This window comes from Xiphias gladius, chromosome 8 (genome assembly GCF_016859285.1).
Source record: "Xiphias gladius isolate SHS-SW01 ecotype Sanya breed wild chromosome 8, ASM1685928v1, whole genome shotgun sequence".
Lineage (NCBI taxonomy): Eukaryota > Metazoa > Chordata > Actinopteri > Istiophoriformes > Xiphiidae > Xiphias > Xiphias gladius.
Genome location: NC_053407.1, coordinates 19321960 through 19346224, shown reverse-complemented (window position 1 = coordinate 19346224; position 24265 = coordinate 19321960). Strand labels below are relative to the sequence as shown.

General features: G+C 42.8%; 2 protein-coding genes across 4 annotated transcripts; one reads left to right on the top strand and one right to left on the bottom strand.

Annotated features, from left to right (window-relative positions):
• Positions 1–424: 424 nt before the first annotated feature.
• On the bottom strand, positions 425–12242 carry LOC120793577 (CD81 antigen-like). The gene is made up of 8 exons (XM_040133791.1): positions 12063–12242; positions 10100–10214; positions 4273–4370; positions 4051–4125; positions 3789–3902; positions 3542–3640; positions 916–999; positions 425–798 (listed from the first exon to the last, which is right to left on the bottom strand). Exons 1-8 carry the CDS (start codon positions 12126–12128, stop codon positions 733–735), a joined length of 717 nt encoding a protein of 238 aa, XP_039989725.1. The 5' UTR covers positions 12129–12242; the 3' UTR covers positions 425–732.
• A 1998-nt stretch (positions 12243–14240) lies between these two features.
• kcnc1b (potassium voltage-gated channel, Shaw-related subfamily, member 1b) lies at positions 14241–24113 on the top strand. 3 transcript variants are annotated; one of them, XM_040133731.1, is made up of 4 exons: positions 14241–14804; positions 18599–19514; positions 20136–20309; positions 24004–24113. In XM_040133731.1, exons 1-4 carry the CDS (start codon positions 14241–14243, stop codon positions 24111–24113), a joined length of 1764 nt encoding a protein of 587 aa, XP_039989665.1. The 3 variants fall into 3 exon arrangements, with proteins under 3 accessions (XP_039989665.1, XP_039989664.1, XP_039989666.1); XM_040133730.1 differs by lacking the exon at positions 24004–24113 and adding an exon at positions 21338–21477; XM_040133732.1 differs by lacking the exons at positions 20136–20309; positions 24004–24113 and adding an exon at positions 21313–21477 and having other exon boundaries at positions 18599–19492.
• The last annotated feature ends 152 nt before the right edge of the window (positions 24114–24265 follow it).

Here is a 24265-nt window from a genome sequence, read left to right as displayed (position 1 = left end):
CATCTTAATGGATCACAAGTGGAACAAATGTTGGAAATCAATGGTACAAGAGAGGTGACATAATTTATTAGCACTATTAAAACAGGTTAGGAAATATAACCTAACTTTTTGGTCATTATTCAAGGAAGGGACAATTACAAGAGTAAGACAGAACATTAGACCACTAAAACCCTGCTGCTTAAATCACATTGTAACACTGTAACACTCCACAACAATCAATCAGGATATAATACATGGACTCTCCTATCTGTTAACATATGACAAGTATATATATATATATATATATATATATATATACATATATATATATATATATATATGTATATATATATATATATATATGTGAATATATATATATATATATATATATATATATATATATATATATATATATATATATATATATATACAATTTATACATCCATAAAAAAAGGCATTACCTTCAATGACTTGAGAGAAATATTTCACATACATACTGTAAATATAAAAGATTCATATAAAGTGTTGTATGATAAATAAAGAACATCTGACAGATAAAAGCTAAATTACTGTGTAAGACTGAGTGATGATAGATTTGCAATATCGAAAACAATTTAAAGTTTCTAATCTAAAATAAAAAGGAGAGAGATATCCATCTTGTTAATAATCAAAAGGAGCTGATTCATAGAAACACATAATGAAATAATTCCATTATATGCTGCTGTGGGCTGCTGCTGCCTGTTGGCTGGAGTCCTAGTATACTCCAGGGCTGTTACGGATCCCACAGCAGAGCACCATGGTGAAGATCATCTCGAAGATCTAAAAGGACAGAAAAAAAGGACAGAACAGCTTAATTCAACCTGCGTCCTTACCACAACTGGTAAAAGCACCACCTCTTTGTGAAACATACGTCTACATCTTCAATCTGACACTCACCATGATGACAGCAACCACCAGGGCAGCCAGACCAATCAGGTGGAGCTTCTCCGAGAACAGCTCGATCAGTTTATCGTGACAGCTCTGCGAGGAGACAGAGGCAGAATAAAGATGTTGACCAGGCCAACGCGATGAACGAGACCTCTTTACCCGTCACACTGTACACACACTGTAACGGATTACATGTAATGGAAAGCTGGGTCTGCTGTCAATACACGGTGCTGGTTCTGACCACACTTGTCATGTTAATAATTCATTTTATGTTATCAAATAGTAACTAGGAGTCAAAAAGGGTAAATGTCTTTATTGCTGTGTAAGTAATTTGGGTTAATATGGTACAAACACAATACAGGGTAAACTTTACCCAGCACCTATGGGTAATAAACCCCTCAAGACAATACGTTCTTTTGACCCAATGTTAGTGTTTTTTTTTTTTTTTTAAATTACTGTTGGATTATTTAACTAAACTTAATATGGTAATTCAGTTAAGAGTGTCATATGCACATTGTTTTGGACAATTGACAATGAACTTGTGACAGTTTCTGGGGTAAAATTTGAGCTTGTCGTGTCTAACACTGACCCAAACTGGCTCAATTTAACCCAGTGATTTTTAGTGTGCAGTAAAGTTTCTGAACAATGAAGCCAGATGAAACCGATCAGTTAGCTAAACTTCCAGCATGCCTTAAGGACATAAAGAATGTTTGAAAAACTTTCTGCTGTTTAGCTCAGACAAAACTGAAGTTATTGTACTTGGCCCCCAACGCCTCTGAAACACATTATCTAATGATATAGTTACTCTAGACCGCATTGCTCAGACCTCCAGCAGCACTGTTAGGAATCTCGGTGTTCTCTTTGATCAGGATACGTCCTTTAACTCCCACATAAAACAGACTTCAAGGATTGAAGTGCCACTGAAGATGCCATTTTCCACCAACGTAACATTGCAAAAATCCGGCACATCCTGTCTCAAAAACTAAAAAAAAACACGTTGAAAAACTAGTCCATACTTTCGTTACCTCTAGGCTGGATTATTGCAACTCCTTATTATCAGGCTGTCCCAACAAATCTCTAAAGACCCTTCAGCTGATCCAGAATCCTGCAGCACAAGTACTGACAGGAACTAGTAAAAGAGATCCTATTTCTCCTGTGTTAGCTTCTCTGCACTGGCTCCCTGTAAAATCCAGAATAGAATTTAAAATCATCGTCCTCACCTTCAAAACCCTTAACGGTCTGGCACCATTAAGGGTGCCAGACCATTTTTTAGTACAACACTGCGCTCCCAGAACACAGGCTTACTTGTGGTTCGTAGAGTTTCCAAAAGTATAGTGGGAGGCAGAGCCTTCAGTTATCAGGCTACTCTACTTTGGAACCATCTTCCAGTTTTGGTCCAGGGGGCAGACACCCTCTCCAGATTTAAGAGTAGGCTTAAAACCTTCCTTTTTGATAAAGCTGCTATAGGCATAGACTGCCGTTGGACGTCCCATGTTGCACAGAGCTCCTCTCTCCTCCTCTTCCTCTCCATCTGTTACTAACTTGACTTCTCCCTCCCATAGTGTTGTGCTTTCTTGTCTCTCTCCTTTCTCCTCCTGTCGCTTTCTGCAGGTATTTCTGCCCCTGGTGCTGCAGAGTCTGGATCTGTGACTGAAAACCACCTACTGCCCCCATGATCCTGCTCAACACCCACTGCTTCAACTATTATGATTATCATTACTTTTATTATATTTTTGTACTATTATTGACCCGTTCATTATAATAATAAATTTATTTTTCATGTGTTACTTAATCTCATTATTATTATACATCTTTATGTGGTACCTGTACTGTGATATGTCCCCCCCACCCCTCTCTCTCTCTCTCTCTCTCTCTTTCTCTCTCAACCCAGCCGGTTGGGGCAGACGGCCGCCCAACATGAGCCGGGTTCTGTTCAAGGTTTCTACCTGTTAAAAGGGAGTTTTTCCTTGCCGCTGTAGCCAATGCTTGCTCATGTGGGAATGTTGGGTCTCTGTAAATATAACTATAAAGAGTACGGTCTCGACCTGCTCTATATGAAAAGTGCACTGAGATAACCCCTATTATGATTTGGCGCTATATAAATAAAATTGAATTGAATTGAATTGAAATGAAGTGAGAAATGAATAAAATAATCAGACGGGAATGGCTGATCCAATGAAGGTACATCACCACATCGATGTGAAAAATCGTATAAAAATCTAATATTGTATAATATTTATATACATAATATAATAATGAACATGGGAAGTGACATTAATTTTCCTTTTTCCTTTCTATTCCCCCTTTCTTAACAGCAGTGGTGAATCAGTTTCACATCCAGCTGTATTTGATTAATAGTAAAAATAAACAAATACTTATTCTTAAAAGGATAAAGATGATGCTAGATTCAAGTAATAATTTCCCAAAAAAAACTGAAATGTATGTTTCCCTCTTTCTAAAGATGCAATTGAATTGTCTACTTCCTGTGTATTCTTCAGCTACTGCAATATATTTTAGGTTAAGTTTGGGTGGCAGACAAAGTCAATAAAAACATTTTTATACCAGGTACTCTATATTTAAGTTAACCGGCTTAATCAAGTGTTTATTATGAATTGTGGTAAAACTCTGTGTATACCTGAGATTTCAGAAAGTCTTCTGGAGACTTTCTTGGACACAAGGCGCTGGCAACTTGTCTGAAGAGCACGGTGTCGTCTCCTTTACCACAGCAGTCAAGCTGAAAGAAGATAAACAAGAGGTAACTCGCTAACAAAAATGCATGATCCATAAATATTTTATCACCTATAAACACATGACAAAACAACTGGTGTCTGCGAACACCACATCAGAGCCGAATGAAGTGAAGATTTTCCATCATGACGTACTGTGGTGTGGAAAACATCCAGGACCTTGATGGCAGCGTCTTTACTGGGAGACCCGGAGACATCCACAGCCTTGATGTACGCAGAGTCGTAGAAGTTGATCAGCTCTTTGGAGATCTGTAGACAGTGGGCAGGTTGTTTCAGACACCACAACAACAAACAAACAGAGCAGGTTCACTGGAGCAGTGGAAAATCAGTACACAACATTTCGAAACATTTATCGTGCAGGGCTGCAGTGAGCTGTGTGTGTGTGTTTATTACTTACTGTGTCCCTGTTCATGAAACCCCAGATTGCTGCAGCCACTTCACAGGCAAAGAGGATTACCAAAAAGAAGAAGAACTTAGGAAGGAAAATGAGGGAAAATGTTTGAATCTCAAAGTCTCTAACAGATTAAAATCAATTATTCTATTTAAATCTAAGAAAGCATCCTGCTGGCTAAAGTTCACAGGTGCGAGAGCTGCAAAGTCTCAAGGTCGAGACACTCACCGTCCCCAGCAGACACTGAGACTCCTGAATGGCACCGTAACATCCTAGGAAGCCAACAAGCATCATCACGGCTCCAACGGCTATCAGTATGTACACACCTGTAAACACGCAGAAAACAGAAAAACTGACTATCAAACATTAGAGATCAAAGAGATGTGGTCCATCATGTCAGCATTGTGGCCCCAGCACCACTAGAGGGCAGCAGTGTCAGAGCAGTGTGTGCCCGCTGCCCATTCATTGATCCACACGATGTTTGGTAATGGACTTCCTGGATGTTTCTCTCGCCTGCCCTGAAGGATGACATGACATTATTGACATCCTGGAGATAAACAGCTCCCAGATCGTAAGAGAGAGAGAGAGCTGGAGCTGACTCTGTGCAGCTGCCAGGCCAGGAAATGCCTTCCAGACGCCCCCACCCCCCACTAACCCCCCCGCTGCACTGACTTCTGACCCCGAGCATTATCCTTTCACAGGAAACAGGGGTAACCATGTGAATACAAAGTCAACCACCCACATATACACACACACACAAACACACACACACACACACACACACATATTTGACATAAAGAGAAGACTAAAATTATTTAACTGAAAGCTCAAGCGATGTCTTTATCCTTAAAAAAACAAAAAATTTTTGGCCTTTATCCATGGTGATGACAAAAATAGTTTCACACAACTTTAAATGGCAAACAGAAGAACAAAAAATCTCTGCTTCACTAGTTGTATGGTGAGTTTGATTTATAGGACAAAGAGGAAGCTGGTGTCACAAAGAAATTCATTAATAGATTGGAAAAGTATTGTAACAAGCCGCCCATCTGCTGCAGCCTCCTCTTACTGTATCTGTCACTGGTCTTGAAAGGTTAAAATTAAGAAAAAAAAAGATCCTACAATATACATTTTTTATAATTTTGTAATTAGCAGTGGTGGAAGAAATATTCAGATACTTGCTAGAACTCATTTAGTAAAAGTCCTGTATTCAAAATTTTACTCTTTTTAAAGAAAAAGTAAAGAAGTATAATCAGAAAAAATGTGGTATCAGAAGTAAGAGGACTCATCATATGGGATGGCCCCTCATCGTGTATACTATTATATTATTAGTTTACTGATATGTGATAATATGTAACCAGCAATTTAATGTTGTAGTTATTCAATGTGAAGCCAATTTTAACTAGGTTATTTACTGTTGCGTAGTTGAATCTACAGGAATGCATCACATTCTTAATAATGAGATTTTGTATTGCATGGAAAATCTTTTCCTGTCATGTGTATGTCTGTTTTCCCACATGACACGGCATGTTCAAATGTGTATTTTTTTCTAAGCACTTTGAGAAACTCTCGCCTTTCTGCACTTTGTGGTGATGGGGATCATATGATATGCTTGAAAGCTCCAGAACAGCCACTAAATGAACTTTGAGGTCAGTTTTTTTTTTTTTTTTTTTTTTTTTGATGTCAGCTGTTCTTTCCAGGGCAAAGGCTGAACTTTGAAACTCAATTTTCAGCAACTGTTTGAATGTTTAGCCTATATGAGGAGGCCAAAATACAAATTCCTGTAACCGAGTCCTTTTGGCTTCATCAGAGTTATTACAGGGAGGGGTGATGCGGCGGATATTAGAGGTTGGGGGGCTCTGCTCCAACATGAATTGATTAACATAAACAACCCCCATAAACTGTAGTTTGTTGAGATTAATCTAAAGACTTTAATCCATCCCTCTAACAGTCTAACTACTGTATCTCTCAAACGTAACACTGAAACGTAAAATCCTTTTTGGCAGAGGACAATTAATACTACTTTAAACTCCACTACCTTTCAAAGGGAAATATTGTACTTTGTACTGCATTAGATTTATCTGACGGCTATAGTTGCTAGTCACTTTTCATGTTAGGTTTCTGCATAATCAAATAAATGCAGTGTTAAAGGTTAAACCAGTAGTTCTCAGCATTTCTGTCTTATGACACCTTACAAAGACACTTGTTGGAGCCCCTTGTCATGTTTGAGATGTCTCTGAGTTGTTTATAGTGCAACCAAACAAACATTTCCATTCTGAACTTCTCAGATGGTTCTTTTAAGTAACTTTTCGAGACCCAAAGAGGTACAATTATCCAGTATTGAATAAAAAAAAAGTAGGGATTAGAGGAAACCAAAATGCCAATTTGTGTCACCGCACTTTCATCCCTACTCCATTAATCATCTCATAGCCCCTCCGATTTACCATGTGACCCTTTTGGGGGGGGGGGGGCTAAACTAAACTAACAGTATGTAAAGTAGTGTAGTGGTACTTTTACTGACATGAAGGATGTGAATACTTGTTCTACCACTGCTTTTAGTGAGACGGTCTGGGAGCAGTCGGTTTCTGGGTTTTCTATTCTTAAACACACGTGAACACAACACGTGCAGCCTCTGATGTAGGCTGACAGAGCGGTCTGAAATGGACAGACAGCAAGAGACTCTGACTCTGCTGCGTCTGCAGGCCTCCAACACCTCAAACCGTACCTCAAATGTCACGCACAACCCTTCCTATGTCTACACTGTCTTTTCTCTCTCCGTCTCAACCCCAGGCCCTAATCCTTTATCTGCCCTCCCCGTCTCTCTTTCAGGATTTTTTTTTTTTTTTAATACATACTGAGAAACGGCTACCAGGGCCAGTAACCTGGCAATACGGCAAAGCAGGCATTATTTCCACTGCCTTCCACTACTATGACAACACCCTTGGAGGTTTGAAGGCTATTGAGACTTTTTACGGGAGGCAATTTTACACCACCTTAGAAGTTCATTTGTTTCTTCTTTCCCTGAGTAATCTCCAGAGGGGCAAAAGAAGGGAGGTAAAAACCAGCTAAAAGCCCCACTTGGACTCCTCCCTTTTCTTCTCTCCACCATTAAAAAACAAACGCTAAAAGGCAGGAGCTGTGTAGCCAGATCCACTCTATCGGAGACACCAATAAACTCAGATGAGCCCAGTCATACTGTGTGTCAGTGGATAAATGATGAGATGAGGATTAATCACTGAGAGGCAGCATGTAAACCTTTCCTCATCTCATCTTGTTAACAGAGAGATGTATGAAAAAAAAAGGAGCAAAAGCAGACAGGGAGTGTATCTCACCTGAAGTGTAACTCGATCACAGTTTAAAGCAATAGTTTTTACATTTTGGGGAAATACACATATTCTCTTTCTTGCCGAATGTTCCACGAGAAGGCTGATGCCACTCTCATGTCTGTTCGCTAAACATGAAGCTGGAGCTGGGACCCTGTTGGCTTAGTTTAGCATAAGGACTAGAAAACGGGTAGACAACTAGCATGGCTCTGTCCAAGGATAGCAAAATCTTCCAGGACACTAATGAACACATTATCTCATTTCTTCGATCTGTACAAAGCCAAAAGTGTGAAAAACTATCATTTGTTAGTTCAAGAGGTGTCGGCGACAGATTACGTTAGCCTCTAATAGAGCCAGGCTAGCTCCTTCCTCCTGTTTCCAGTTCTTTATGCTAAGCTAAGCTAAATTATCCCTCTCCTGGCTGTAGCCAAATATTTACCATACAGATAGGAGAGCGGTATGGGTTGGTTTCTCATTTCTTTCTAGTCAAGAAATGTCAAACTCTTCATTTAAACGTCCTTTAAAATAGCTGATTGAAATAGTTCCAGTTAAAGAGTAAAAAGAGAAGAACAAGTAAAAATCAGTTGACCTGTCAAATCAATGAGGAGTAGCGGTTGAAGTTTCTGCTGCAGAAGAAGCACTTGAGATAGTTGAAGTATTTGCATTGAAAGCAGCTGAGGTCTCTGGTAACCACTGACAGCAGCTGAAACATCAGCGTAGGAGCGACAGTAGAAAACAGCACTCTCATTTACACAAAATAACGGAGAGAGAATCAGAGCCACTGGAGCCCCAAGGTAAGTCTGTGGTTTGAACTTTAATAAACAGCTGTATTACTGAATAACACAGCAAACACAGTTGCAATAAATAAGATGTCAAACCCGAGGAGATCTTTGTTTATTGGCGTTTTCATGTAGGAGATGTTAGAAATTTCCTGTTTAGACAAAGTGGTTAAAGTATCAGCAGAGCAGGTTTCAGTGTCTTGAGAGGCTTCGGATGATGGCTTTGCCATTGTGTACAATAATGTACACAAGCAATTTCATATCAACATTAATTTTTATCTTCCTCCACAGCCTGCTTACCCACAATGCAACCTTTATATATATTTTTTCAGCTATGAAACAAGGTACAGTTACAGTATTCAGGCCAAGGCTCTGCATTAAACATAGCGTGTGAAGCACCTAAATGTCCTGTCTACTTGTGTAACAAAATCTGTCACACTTACTGTATCTCCTACAGTATGAGAGGCCGTAGCGCTACCCAAACCAGACTACGGAAGACTGCCACCAATAATGATTTCAGCCACTGGTTAAGAGTTAGGAGACTGTGTATTTTCAGCCTCACATAAATACCACTCTGGTGTGCCAGCATGCTAAAAACATCCACTCCAAACTCTAATTTGAGAGGTAATGTGCAGATGTACGAGGTTATTTGAATTATGCAAGGGCGTATGTTCAAGGGAGGGAAAAAAAAGAAACACTCCCTTGATCTCGCTTGGGTGGGCCTCTCTTGCCGCCCTGCCTTTAAAATCACGAGTGTGCCTTTCCTCTATAAAAAGCACGGGCTTGCCTTCGCTCTGTGTACTTACTGAGGAGTAAGTATGGAGAGCAGCAGGAGCCTGAATCTAAATTAATGGGCTTGCTGAAGTTCACCACCACAACAAACTGAGACGATGGACCTTTGAAATGTTTAAAACATATCATGTATTGTAGGTTTTAGTGCCAATCTCTGGACTGCTAAGGGTAGTGAAGGAGGCATGATGATGACTTATGACTTTGCTTCATGCAGTGAGCACAATCTGAGGCACATACTCCTGATTCTGGGATTCAGTTGAACCCTCAGGACTTTCAGATATACAGAGAACATGCTGCGCTGCATTCACACAAAGCTCTGAAAATTCCTGAGGATCAAATACTTTAAAGTGTGAGCGACGGAAAGGACATGACGGCCTTATTTGTGCACCTTGCTCACCGACTGAGCCTACGTATGTCTCAACATCTGTCTGAAACATCTGCTCTCTCCCAATGAAAGAACCTCAAGGCTGGCACTTTCTGAAGTTCACACACACCTATGTTTCAGAATGACGGCTGAGCAAAAACACTGAGTTGTAGATGCATGCTGTGCCACTTTTAAGTCATGCTGCGGAATCACGTAGATCCTGTTTCCTGGCCTTTTCTTAGAGGTCACACCGCTCTTACTATTTCTGGACATTACTCACACGGTCCCAGCTGAGTGTGAGAGACAGGTATTTCTGTGAGTCAGTTGACTTCCACCACTCTGGTAACTGTCAGCCTCCTGTCATGTGGGGGACAAGGCATGAAGACAGAAACAAAGAGGACGACCCACGGGTGTCTCAAGGAGGATGTATGCTTATGAGGAAATAGGTGGGACACAATATGATAACAGAGCAACTTACGGGAGGTGGACAAATTAACAGGAACAACTATACGACATAATAAAATTAATTTTAGCAGCACTGCTCCTTTTATGAAGGATTGTAATGTAGTTTATGATTATTCTCCCTAATTTTAAAGTCCTCTTTAAAATTGAGTATATCTAAACTTTAAAACAAAATGATGAACCACAAAATAAGCGCTGGTTTTCTAACATTTTAAATGACCAACTCAGAAAGGCAACTCCCAACTCTCATTAGCTCTGCATGACGAAAGAATCACTTTTCATGCTTATTTAAACACTGGTGTGATTGGGAAGCTCTAATGTTAAAGGTGTATACTCACTGATATAGAAAGTGCTCGGTGCCTGCTGGCCTTCAAACTGAAGTATGAGGAGGTTGCTGGTTTGACTGTCATGGCGGAGCCACAGGGCAACTCCTAAGATCACACCGCCGGCCAGCTGTGCCAGGGAGAAAAAGGTTTTAGTTATTCTCTTTCATGTTTCTTTACTTTGGTGAAACCTTGAGGAGGACCAGAGCCATTTAAAATCTTTCAGGAGAGATGTTGGGCGTGAATATTAAAACAAACCTGTAGTTATCAGTTTGTAAGGCATTTTAAAAAGGCCCATCGACATGTTTTTTTATATGACGGCAACAGAGAGTGCCGTGATATCTGGGACAGCTCGAAGCCCGACTCTCCTGAGATCAAGTCAGTGTCCAAACCCTTCTGCTAATGTTTCTTGGCCTGTGTGCCCAGCTCTGCCGTGAGGCAGTGAACTGTCCGCTGTCCTTTAAGAGAAGTGATGAAAGGAAATCCTGACACCGCAGTGACCTATGGCACAGACCGTGCCCTCGCAACATTGTTTAAAGCCAACTCACCAACTTTGTTTTTCAGCTTTATCTCCCTTGATCTCTCCTCTGTTCTATATCTAATAAAGCAGAAATACCCTGATGAAAATCTTATCATATAAAAGCTGGTGGAGCATAACTACCGAAGGATCACATCCAGAGCAGTTGATCGTTCACATGCTGATGCCCTTATTCTTTATGCCAGTGTTTACATCAAAATATCTGCACATTTAGTACCCTGACTTCACTCTATTGTTCTCCAAGAAACAGGAAACTGAATCCTTGAAAAATAGCAAAGCGAGGAAGAGCAGGCTCAGAGTTTTCACAGTGACAGGCACAGGAGCAAAACCAACAGAGGAAACACTCAATCAAGTGTAGAGGGTGCAGGATATGGTGACTCTGGGCTTACCTAAAAAAAAAAGAAAGATGACAGTTCTGTACAGACAAACCGAATGGAAATTCACAAACACGTGATTAGTTGTGATTGTGCAAGGCCACAAGTGAAAATACGAAGTGGAAGACACATCTTTAGGAGGTCTGATTGGATGTAATGAAGCGTACAAGGCAGACAGCTGCATTCATGCTACTGAACTACTGTAGCAAGTCCCTTATAAGTGAAATAAAACAAGATGGACTTGAAGGAGAGTTCAGTTTGCGGGGTGAATGGCCAATAAACGAATAATAAAACAGCATGAGGTGTTTCCTGAGCTCTTTAAAGGTTCAAGGGCAGCAAATGCTACAGTCTGGTGACCAGGTAGGAACAAAGGAAATGTCAGAGGGAAACAGCCTTCCCCTCCCCCAGAAACTCTGTTAGCCCAATCTCTCCCTTTATGTTTTTAATTTGGGGAGAGCCAGACTCCTCTAAACAGCAAGAAATCGCCCACTACTCAGGTACATTTTGTTCCGTTTTCCCCTCCAAAACAGCTGCAGAAATCAGACTTTACCGTCTGGAGTCTGTGATCAGCGTGAGCACGAGTTAAGTCAATGAGCGCGAGTTAACGTGAGACACGCAAAGACAGAAGAAGCAGTGCTATCGAGGTGAGATGCTCCCCTCTCTTCCCCCCTCAGCCACCCTGCACCGGCGCTCGGCCATGCAGAACGTGGCTGCGGGTGAAGGGTGCGAGCCTTTCCAGCTCGGCCCCAACCAAGGTTCCGTGCGCTGTGCCCCCCCCCCCCCCCTCCACTGATGCTGCTCTCCCCTCTAAGACAGGATCAGCCCCGGACAGAGCGACGGGATTCGCACGGCAGGGCGGGAAAACTCCCTCCTTCTCCTCCAGGGTTGATCATTTTATGAACCTAAAGCCCTGAGCTACGGATGTGGAAACGAACGCAGCTGTCAGGCCGCGCAATCAAACAAAAAAGAAGAGAGAGAGAGTTTTAGGAGAGCAGAGGTATGTTACTCAAACGTCAAAGTTAAGATACCACTGTAATACCACTGGAATAAAATGTGTTCAACTCACCCAGAAAATAAAATTAAAGAAGAATAACATGTATTTAATGCATTTCGTGCAGCCCGCCACAGCCATTTTTGCCCGTTTTCTCTATCAGCTCGTCCTTTTTGCCCAAATCAGACACTCTGCGAGTCCAGTTTATTCCTTGGTCTCTGCCAGGGGGCTCCGTTGATTCAGGCCTGTCGGGGCGTAAGCGTTCACAATTCTGGGAACTCCTCTTTTATAATCAGGAGTGAAAGCCGAGACGAAGAACTGCCCACCGAGCGGAGCGGACAGGGGGAGAGGGCCTTGGGAACAACAACAGGCTCTCCATCGGCGAGGGCGAGAGGGGGGCCCTACTTTGTGCCCCTGCGAGTCTGGAAACGTGTTTGGGTCAGATAAAAACGTAGGGCGAGCTCAGGGCCATCCCCATGGTTCGCCTGAGAAAAAGGAGTGGGAACGAAAGAAGAGAAAGAAAAGTACAGTCCTCTATATTCTCTGTTAATAAAACGTGTCCAGATATTGAAATGTGCGTAGCAGTGAGAAAACATTATGGTGCAGGTCTACTTGTGATGTATCTGTTCTCTCATTCAGGTTAAGTGTTTCATGAGGACAAGTACAGAGGAATCCTTCATCCTGGATCCGGATCTGCACCAAAAACTACAACTTTTTTTTTTTTTAGATTATAACTTAATTTTCCCACGTTTTTATTCCTCTGATACGTTTGTTTTTTTGTTTTTTTAGATCTCACCATGATTAACGAACCTTAACAAACTAAATAAATACAGATGACCAAAACGTTAGTTTGTTCCTGTTGTTGTTTTTGCAGTGACCAATGGCGCCCTCTGCTGGGCGTGTTCAACACAGGTAGAGGCCCTGTTGGCCAATTATTATAAGGATCAAGTGCAGCACGTCGAGTTGCGCAAGCATTAAATGCTCTGGACCATTTGTTTCATAAATATCTCCACTGCCTGAGCCCCGACACACGCGCACGCACACACACACACACATACACACACACACACACACACACAAACGCAGACTGTCAGCACTGCGGCTATAGTCTGAATCCTCACACCTGTGAACCATGAAGGTGTAAGAAGCTGCACGAGCAGACTCTTTTATGATCTTCTGGGCGGATCTGCGCGTTGGTGGATCCAGGGTCACACCTTCTCCAGCCAGCCGTGCGTGAAGAGGACGAGTCCCCTCTGACTGTTGACCGAGCGTAACCCCGGACAAATTGGGCAGCGGTGAGAATTTCATCAGCCCTAACTGGGGAACTTGGCAGCGCGTTTTAACCAATTCGGGCTCCTCCACTGGGCATGCTCCATCTCCGTGGTTGGAGAGAAGAGCTGAGCTGGGCACGCTGTGTGAAGAACGGGGCAGTTTGGGCGTTTTTGAGGAGGTTCGTCGCCCACTCATCTCCGATTTTCTTTATTTAACCAGGCAGCGCAGAGAACAACATTTTTTTTTTTTCCCTCCCGCCCCCACAGACCGCGGCTGTTTTGTTCTCCACTATGCGTGAATGAAAGGGGACGTCTCTGAGCAGGAGAGCACCACGGCGCTGAGACAAAGACCTGCTGCGGAGTGTCGTTAACCGCAGAGAGGCGGCGAGGCCGAGCGTCGGCGCGAAGGAGGTGAGTCTGTGGGCAGCAACAGAGGAGGGACTGAAGCGACCGCCGAGTCTCCAACAGGCGCCGTCCGGACAGGCGCTGTCCGCTCAGCACCACCGCAGTCACCTTGCCCTGAAAGTCACAAACCTGCCCGGGACTGATCTGATCAGTCCCTCGCACCCGGGGAGGCCGAGGAGCCGGGAAATTTTGCGGGAGTTTGTCCTTTTTTATCTCGACATCTTGGATTTACTGACGATGTGACGTCCATTCCGAACGTGATGCCATTGGCTGCGATCATTTCGGATTTCGATTCGATACCCTCCAGTGAGTCCGGCAGCTCTGCGCGTTTATGACCCTCCAGTCGCATGGCAGGTGCGTGTGGAAAATACGCGGTTTAGAGGGAGAGCAGGCTGGTGCGTGTCAAGCAGCCGCGATTTCTTTCATAGCTGGCGAGAAACGACGGGTCGCTTTGCGCGCCGCTTTCCTTATGTAATTGGTTCCTCCGGTCTAATCGCTGCTGTGCCTGGTTGCGCGGTGCGCCTCGACTCACCTTTGCGATGAAGGGAACTTATTGGAGAAATGCCTAAGGGACGCAATGGGCCTGAGCGACGACAGGGATCGCATTGTGATAAACGTGGGAGGGATCAGACATCAGACATACCGCAGCACCCTGCGCACCCTACCTGGCACTCGCCTGTCCTGGCTGGCCGAGCCCGATGCACCCAACCACTTTGACTATGATGCCAAGATCGAGGAGTTTTTCTTCGACCGCCACCCTGGCGTGTTTGCACATATCCTCAATTATTACAGGACAGGTAAACTGCACTGCCCGGCTGACGTCTGCGGGCCTCTCTATGAGGAAGAACTGGCCTTCTGGGGCATTGATGAGACAGACGTGGAGCCATGCTGCTGGATGACCTACCGCCAGCACCGGGAAGCAGAGGAGGCCCTTGATAGTTTCGGCGGGGGGGGGCTGTTAGACCTGGGGAGCGATGATCCCGAGCCAGAGCCGGAGCATGCCGAGGACGATGTGGATGAAATGACGAGGAGGCTGGCGCAGGGAGACTCTCCTGATGCCAGGAGTGGGAGCCTGTGGAGCCGGTGGCAGAAACATGTTTGGGCCCTGTTTGAGGACCCTTACTCCTCTAAATATGCAAGGGTGAGTTGCTTTATAACATATTTGCTTGTGCTTATTTCACTTAAGATTTGGGGATCTTATCATAGGCGCATTCTGAGCTAAAATAATACTCTAAATTGTTTCATTTGTTTGAAACTGTCCAAGCTGCATGGAAAGGAATGCAGCTGTGAATTTGTCTGCCTCTGTCCCTCGATGGCGAAGCAAAGACTGATGGATCTGGGAGGCTTTAGCGAGGCTTTTGATGACCTTGACATTTTTCCCACAGTGGTTTCAACCGCAGGGATGTGACTGTACATAGAGGGAGAGAGAGAGAGAAAAAAAAAATCAACCCTAGACCTCATCTGTCAAAATCATTTAGACGCAAATCATTACTCCCGGTCGCCGCCGTGTCACAGAAGAAGATAAAGAAACTCATTCTCACTCTTACAGGTCTTTGGATTGATATTTCCAGGACACGAGGATCCCTGGGCAGGCTGGCTCTTTGGTTAAATAGGTCAGCTACACATTAGGAAACCAGATCTTTGGCACCACCAGAATTTTGGTGGCACACCTCCAGACAGAAAAATGTGTTATTGTTGGAGGTGATATTTTTGGTCTTTGTCACGGGCATTTTTCCATCTGGGCGCAATGCCTCTCATTGGTGACAATGAAAGGACTTTACACCTCGTGTTTATTTTTCTTTTCTTTTTTTATGTTTGTTTGTTTTTTGACCACTGCCCACTACAAAGACCGCTGTGCTGCACGCTGCTTTAACAGCTGTAGCAGCCTGGTTGGCGTAAATAGTTATCAGGGCCCCATCCAGCAAGTGTAAACTGTATTGAAATGTCCTCACTTTTACAGCGAGCATTAGGGGAAGCGGTTTGACCAACATGCTCACACTCATTTCAAATTCCACCCCTCGGCGTGCAGGGGAATTTCCCAAAGCAGGAAACTCCTAGGATATGTCCTACATTGAACAGTGAGCAAGGCAAAATTGGAGAGAGGATTGACACAGCTCCACCAAGTGTGGCAAAAAGATTAATTAGAACTGAGCCTCAGAGTTAATAACAGACTCTATTCACAGTGGATACATCAGTGGATACTCTTGTGCACTGCATGTCACTGTAGGCCTGTGGTTTGCCAGCAACAGTGAGAAATAGCCAATAAGGAGCAAACAGTCTTCACATGTCACCCTCCCTCCAGGCCACAACGTTTCCAACTGTAACAAAGACACATCATTTCAGAGGCCAGTCTGATAAGATGCAGCGTTTGTTTAAGGGTGGGATTGTTCAGAGGGCTGAAGCGAGCCAGTGTGTCAGGGGGCATCAGCGGTGGACGTGAAAGTATTATACAAGAATGAGGGATTATGAGGTCGCAGGGTGCTGACAGTGGGGGTGATGGAGATTTTTCATCTCTCTTGCTAATTGATGTACAGGCCAGGAAAAAGTCACAAGAGAACCTGCCAGTTAGAGATGCAACAAATGATCATTTTCATCATGTGGTTATTTTCTGGATTAATCGAACAATAATTTGGACCCACCACGATTTCCTGTAGTCCTGAAGTTGACACATTCAAAGAGCTTTTTTTGTCCAACCAACAGTCCAAAACACAAAGGGATTCAGTTTACAGTCACAGAGGACAAATAAAACAGCAATCATTCTCATTTTAGAAGCAAGAGAAATCCAATGTTGGGGGGTATTTCTGCATCAAACAATTATTCAATTATTCATTTGTTATTAATTCATTATTCAATTCAATTATCAAAATTGCTGACAATTAATTTTCTGTTGATCTACTTGTCAGTAGAGCTTAAAATATAAACATTTCTGTTCAGACTGCATCTGTAAGGTACAGACAGGACCAGATCTACTAGGGTGCCACAAGGCAAAAAGTGAGATGTGGACCTTCTTGTTAGACACAGGTCTAAGACATTCCCCGACAAGCTTGCAATTAATCTAATTAGCACAAACCAACTGACCAGGTTTCTGTGGCTTTTTGGGTCCCTGAAGGTCTGGGGCCCCCAAGGAAGTTGCCCACTCTTCCCATTTGGTAATCCAGCCTGTGGTGGTGATTCCACTCAGTGTTATTTATTGAGGTCATAGTTTGCAGTGCGGTTGTATTGGATTGTATTACAGTCTAGGGTGTACTTTTTATTTTGCACAGTACATACTGTAGCGGGGGTGGACAAAACAACATTACGCAATCTGATCAAACACCAGCACATACTAATACTTCAAATGTTGACACAAAATCTCTCTTACACCGTATCAACACAAGATGAACAGTTAACTTGACAAAGCTACATTTTTAAAGTAAGTTTGCATTTTATTGGATTACAATGTCAAGTTTCCCTTTGGTCCACGCTCTATTTGTATGATTAAAAGATGAACATTTAGTACTGAATTTGAAGCGAATTCAAAAACCCACAAAACCATTCACATGCTATATTACAGGCTGTACACTGCAGTAACTTTAATAAACTGATGATTGAGTTCTAAGATTCAGATAGTGAACAGTGATGTTGTCTCTCTGAGCAGAGAGGAGGATGGCAGTGTGCTGTAGGCACCGCTAACACGCTGCTCCCCTCTGGACCTACAGGCTAACAGGGAAGGGAAGCAGACTTTCATAAGCTGCAGCGATTTCCTCAGCACAATGAATTGCCAGTGATGAGATGTTACGCTGAGAGTCTGGTTTCCATCTCGTGCTGCATGCCTGCCTTCCTGACGCACGGTGAATGGACATGACTGACTAAGATGCTGAGTTTCCTTTGCTCAGTGGAATGTATATGAGTTCCTTGTGCCCAGACGTGCCCTTCTCCAACTTACCTCCTCCCTGATGCCATTCATTACTCCTCCCAGCTGCTTAAGAGTGGTATGCATTAGTCTGAGGCACTACAGAGCCTCACTTACGCTAATTAAGACATCCTTCGTGCATGAACAAACTTCTATTGATCCAGCTTTTGTGAGTCATTGGATGATTAAGTAGATATCTGCTCTTCTCGTCTGCTTCTGATCCCCTGAAGATATAGCTTTTTTTTAAAAATCCATTCAAACTACAGCACAGTACATGAGCAGTAACACATACTGTAAACCAGCACAGTATGATCAGAGGAGGATAACATGAGGACAGGGCTTCAATCAATACCTAGGAGAGAATACTGTATCTATTACACCCATGTAGTATGGATCAGAAATATCAGAACCTAAACGTGATGAAACCAGTACTCTTTTGCCATTGAGGGAAATATAGTTTCCTCATAAAAGTCTCTTCTCAGCTGAGCGGGCCTCAGCTTCAGCTCACTATGATTCCCAAGAGTTGATCATCTGGACAATATGACCTTGTGTAGGGAAAACCTACTGTACCGATGCTGCTGAAGGGAAGAGCCCCAGCTAAATTTAGTCAAGGGGGTTGACACTAACTACATGCTGCTACTGCTGCTGCTGCTGGATCTTTGTAATTCTGCATGTAGCATACCCTTGAAAATACCATGACCTTGAGAAACAGCAGAGGCAAGGGAAGGAAGAACGGCAAGCGCATTGATTGCCCCTTTTAAAATGACACTTGTGAATCAAGACACAGAGAGAGGGGTGGGGGGGGGTGATCGGATGGGGGATAGTGAGAGTGTGTCACTGTCAGACCAGTTGCCATTGTTTCAGATTGAATTGCATTGTGTCGTGTGCTAAGAATGGTGGCTGGTCCATAGAGCTTGATTACATTGCATGTATTACTGTGCTCATTCTCCTCTCTGTCCTTGTCCCCCTCCTCTCTCCCCTCTGTTTCCTTTCCTGCACCCTATATATATATATATGTGTGTGTGTGTGTGTGTCCTGCTCAGTGGGTGGCTCTGGCCTCGCTGTTCTTTATTCTGGTGTCCATCACCACCTTCTGTCTGGAGACCCACGAGGCCTTCAACCCCATCATCAACCGTACTGAGCTGGAGCTGGTGGACAACATCACAGTGGAGCACACCTACCAGGAGACTGAGACTGCGGCCTACCTCACCTACATTGAGGGCGTTTGTGTGGTGTGGTTCACTTTTGAATTTCTTATGCGAATAACTTTCTGCCCGAACAAATTTGACTTCATTCGGAACGCCCTGAACATCATCGACTTTGTGGCCATCCTGCCCTTCTACCTGGAGGTGGGTCTCAGCGGGCTCTCCTCCAAGGCAGCCAAGGATGTGCTGGGTTTCCTGAGGGTGGTCCGCTTTGTGCGGATCCTGCGTATCTTCAAGCTGACACGTCACTTTGTGGGGCTGAGGGTGCTGGGCCACACATTGAGGGCCAGCACCAATGAGTTCCTGCTCCTCATCATCTTCCTCGCTCTCGGTGTCCTCATCTTTGCTACCATGATCTACTACGCTGAACGAATTGGAGCTAACCCCAACGACCCTCGAGCCAGTGAGCACACACACTTCAAGAACATCCCGATCGGATTCTGGTGGGCTGTGGTGACCATGACGACCCTCGGCTACGGAGACATGTACCCTCAGACGACGTCCGGTATGCTGGTCGGAGCCCTGTGCGCCCTGGCAGGAGTGCTGACCATCGCCATGCCCGTCCCCGTGATTGTCAACAACTTTGGAATGTATTACTCACTGGCAATGGCAAAACAGAAACTACCAAAGAAAAAAAATAGGCATATCCCTCGAGCTCCCCAACCAGGTTCTCCTAACTTCTGTAAGTCAAGCATCAGCTCCCAACACCAGAGCCCCATTGCCCATGACGACGTTTTCGAGATAAAGTTTCAAGGTAAGAAACAAAGATTACATATATTCTGACACATTGTTGTCTCACCATTTCTCTGTCCTCCTGAAACAGCCACATCACTACTCAGGTGTTTCACTGTTTCTATTCCCGCACTTCAATAAGCTGATGATTTCCCGCAGAAAATAATCAATGAAATATGTGATGAAAAGCATATTTGATTCTGGATAGAGGAATAGAGAGACTGAGGCAGACCGTGAGTAATCTTGCTATTGATTTTGCACTACTTAATGCAGCAATTCACTCCTCCTCTCTCTTAAGACTAACTGAGAGTTTGTTTCCACCATGTATTTGTAAATATAAGATCATGTAATCAGACGCTTTAGCCACTTGATTCCTCTTGAATTCCTTTGGTGGCATTAGTGCGAAGACATATTACCTTTTGATACAGTTTGTGCTCAACAACATAGAACAAGGGACGGTGTGAGGCAAACCTTAGACAGCAGCTATACACACAATGTTGTTTTACGAGTTATTCCCAATGTGCATTCCGGTTGTAGAGCGTGAAAATGGCAGATATATTAAAAAACATAGTACTAAGCTGGCATATGAAACCAGATTTTTTCGTGTGTTTTTCTTTCCTTTTCTTGATTGTTTTCTCATAAGATTCCAAGCTGAACGGCGAGGCAGCTAACGCAGCTCTGGCAAACGAAGATTGTCCTCATATAGACCAGGCCATATCTCCAGAGGAAATCTTCAGCCCTAGTGAGAGAGAGCGACCCTGCTTCCTGGTCACCACTGCTGAACGCCCCAACCACACTGGGGGCAGAGTGAGGAGGGGTACGTACAGTAACAGCCAATCACAGGCCACCGTAAGACACTGACACCCTGTAGACCCTAGACAGGACATGCTCCTTTTTCCTTCTTTACTGAGTGTTACACCTCAGTGTTACAAAGGCACACTCACACAGACACATACACAAACACACACAACTACAAACCTCTTATTACAACCTTCACACACTTTCACAGCAGCTGCTTCTCCTCAATCATCACGTTGGGAATTGTATATATTCCAAGTAACATAACATCTGTTAAGGCCAAGCACAATCACCACGTCAATAATAATTGTCCACATCTACATGATATATTTTTTGATACCATGCATAATGTAATGCCCCTATTTATTTACCAGTAAGAAAACTATTTTTGAGATTTATATGATCTAGAATGTGTTGTCTTACATGCCTAATGTGCTATGCGTGTACCATGTATGTATATGTGTTTTAATGATAAATACCATGCGGGATCCTGACTTATGAGTACACTGCTCTTGACCATAACGGTGCATGAAGTGTCTTGCTGATGGGTGCTATCAGTATGGTGAAGGAGCACAACACAAATGGAGGAAGACTAACGTCAAATATTATTACCAACACTTTAACAGCAGGGTTTAGCCCTTCTTTTTTATTTTTATTTATTTAATAATTAATGTTCAAAACATTCCTAAGAAAGTAACGTTAGTCTCCAGCTGTGTGTGCAGCCGGCACATCAACAGTAAATGGCGTACAGTATGAAATTCTACCTGTAGCTGAGAATACGTTGCCTGCCTAAGGTGCCTACCTTTTCGAGTCTTTTATAGTGTTATACTCCAAACCATTCCAGTACCACCCGGTGCATGCTGTTGTACTCCTGATTCTCTCAGTGCATGGAGAATAATAATCTGTCTCAAGTCTGTGATGACCTTTTTCTTTGGAGACAAAAACAAGAAAGCAACAGGTGTAGTATTACCAGTGAGGAGCACGAAAACATTGTCATGGATTCAGTGCTGCAGTGTACTCAGAACGTTCTCTGTTTTTCAACTGAAGGTTATGAAAAGCCTTGGAGCCTTAACAGCATGTCTGGCATGAGCGGGGATGCCTCTGGAGTGTCCTCAGTGTCCGCCCTGCCCTGCAGCCCACCCTGTCTAATGCAGCACTCACATTCTCCCATCCCATCCATTATGTAGCATGGTTGAGTAGCAGATACAATGCCACTGGAAGGCCAGTCCACACTCCTCCTTATCTTTCCTGTCAGATTTTGCTTTTACACTTGCCTTCGCTCCTGCTTTCTTTCCATTTTTATTTCTTTATTTTTCTGGAAAACTGTATCTTAACTGTGCTAATACTCAAGCTTCCCAAGTGTTCTCCTTGGGTGTGTCATCATATTCTAGACTAGAAAACATTGGCACATGCCACTCTGCATGGGTCACCTCAGTTGCAGACAAAGCACTGTTCTACTTCTACCACAGGCTAACCCCACTCTCTCCCTGTGTTTACATTATTGCCTGTTGCTCTGTTGCTTTTGATCTCGCATATTCTTCTGCCAATAACTTTTCTCTCATCTGCTTTTTACAATTTTGTGAAAGAAATTTTCATAAGATGTAACCCCTGCCAATAATATGCTGGACATTAACAATACATGGCTTTTAAACATATCCAGAAGGTACCATTGCCAGCTGTTAAGGAAGCTCCTCTTAAGTGCTTTGTACGTTGCAAAGTAGAGACGTTATCATTCTGAAAGTGCAGTCGAGACAAGGCTTAATGTTATCTGAGTGGCCATTAAAAAAAAAAAAGTTTAACTTGATGTTCATGATGTCCAATGCAATATGGAGATGAAGAAAATTCCTATGATACTAGTGATGAACACATCTAATGTCAAAAGAACTAAAACTGTTTGTTCATTTGCATGACCTGCATGAGAAATTATGTTCAACAAGAAGCTAACTGTATCGCAGTACCTGTAAGAAAAAAACTTTCTTCTTTCAAAAGCCTCTAAAGCTTTGTCATTTTTATGCATTTTGAGACAGCTTTACAAGAGACTCAGTCATAGCAGAGATTTTTATGTAGCTGCCATTCTTTGCCTTTCCCCAAATTCATATATTTATTTTCTTGTATTTATTTGACTGGGGCCTCCAACTAAAACAGTGTGATTTAACTTGAACAATCTGTCATAAAGCCAACTAATGCTGTTATGAGCATAAATAGTTTTTATACAAATATATTTACTGATAGTTATGAGTTTTTAAACAGTGTCGGTAGTCTGCAGCAATTTCAGTGACTGCTGTGATGCCTAAATTAAGGCAAGACTCATGAATTATTAAACAATGGTGCCTTCATACCTGGTGAGGCAAAGCAAAAGTGAGTAATAAATTGACATGATATTACACAAGTGCTCCCTGTGTAGCATCAATACACTTTATACCATGCTCATAACAGTGTAATGAAAGCTTATTTTACAAGGTGCACCTTGTACCTTTTGCACCATCCTCGTACCCTTAATCAGAGTAAAAATGCCCTCTTGGTTATTATTGTTACACCATACAATGCATACTAGGATGTGACCTTTAGTGGGATACATAACACCAAGCAAAAAATACCTGAAAATACTGATTTAATAGTCCCACATTCAAGAAAATGTTGTACGTTAAAGCACAAAATATTATTAAAGGGGACCAGGCAACTCTACAGAGCCAAAATATATCAAATTATGATCAGCCAGAGATGTCATGATGACTCCTGCTGTATGTATGTCTATTGATTTAAAACATCAATACTGTTACTGTTACATGTATTGATACTGTCCCGATAATTATGCACAATTTTTTCAGGGCACTTTAACAAATTTTATGTTGACCAATCAGAAATGTTAACTCCTAGAAGAAGATACAAGTATAGCAACTCATCGAAGTTTTGTTTTTATTCTGAATGAGCAGAGTTTTACATTTCGAGTCATGTCTCTTGTGGTAATTAATGGACGTTATATATTTTAAAAAAACAAAACCTTGTGAAGATTTGATGTGAAGAGATGCAGGTGAATTGTATGGTCATGCAAATCAAGTGAAAAAAAAAAAAAGAGAAGTACAATACAGCACAGAATGGGATGTGGGTCTACTTGGGGAAAGGTAAATGCATGTATTTTACATTTATGCAACAGAAAAGTATTCAATAAAATATGTAAATATAAGTCCTTGCATGAAATAAATTTTATACACAACGAGCGTTTAGACTCTTTTATTCAACAGCACTATGCATACATACAACTTTGCTTTCCCACTAGCCTATGGCTAGTCCTTTCAACTGCTGTTTGACCCTCTGTCTACCTGTGTTCGGGTCAAAGAGAGCATAAAAAAACGAGGTGACTGTGAGAGCATGACGCAAAGTATACAAACGCATGACAGTGACTGAACTACTGTACATCAACCTGTAAAACGCAGCATGATTGGGCATGTTTATTAACCGACTTAACCGAGTCCAACCTCTGCACACAGACAGTACATCGTTGTCTGATGCCTTGGCTAAGCATGGGAGATACATGGTAAACCTGTCGTTTACCATGAGGAACTAACGGAGCACATTTTCTTTACCCTCCAAGCTAGTGTCATTTCTCACCTCTCCCCGCACCTCAGAGGTATCCATCATCGCCATCATTTCCACCGTTACACTTATTTTGTGTAATAATTTATTTTTGTTATTGTTTTTTTATATGTTTATAGAGACCCAGCGACAGCACCGGAGCAGACAACCAACAGAGTCAGTTTGTGTTATGAACCATGGTGTACCAACCACTATGTGTATGACCCATAATGGCCCATCACCCACCTGATAGTGCTGTAGCATTGTTGTGTGTATTACTTAGTATTTTTAAATGGGTGTGACAGTGACAACCTGTACATCACAAACTCAGCATAGATGTAGCACTGAGGAAGTTTTGTTGTCAAGCCTTATGTAGCTCAGTATCTGTGACTGGTTACTGTG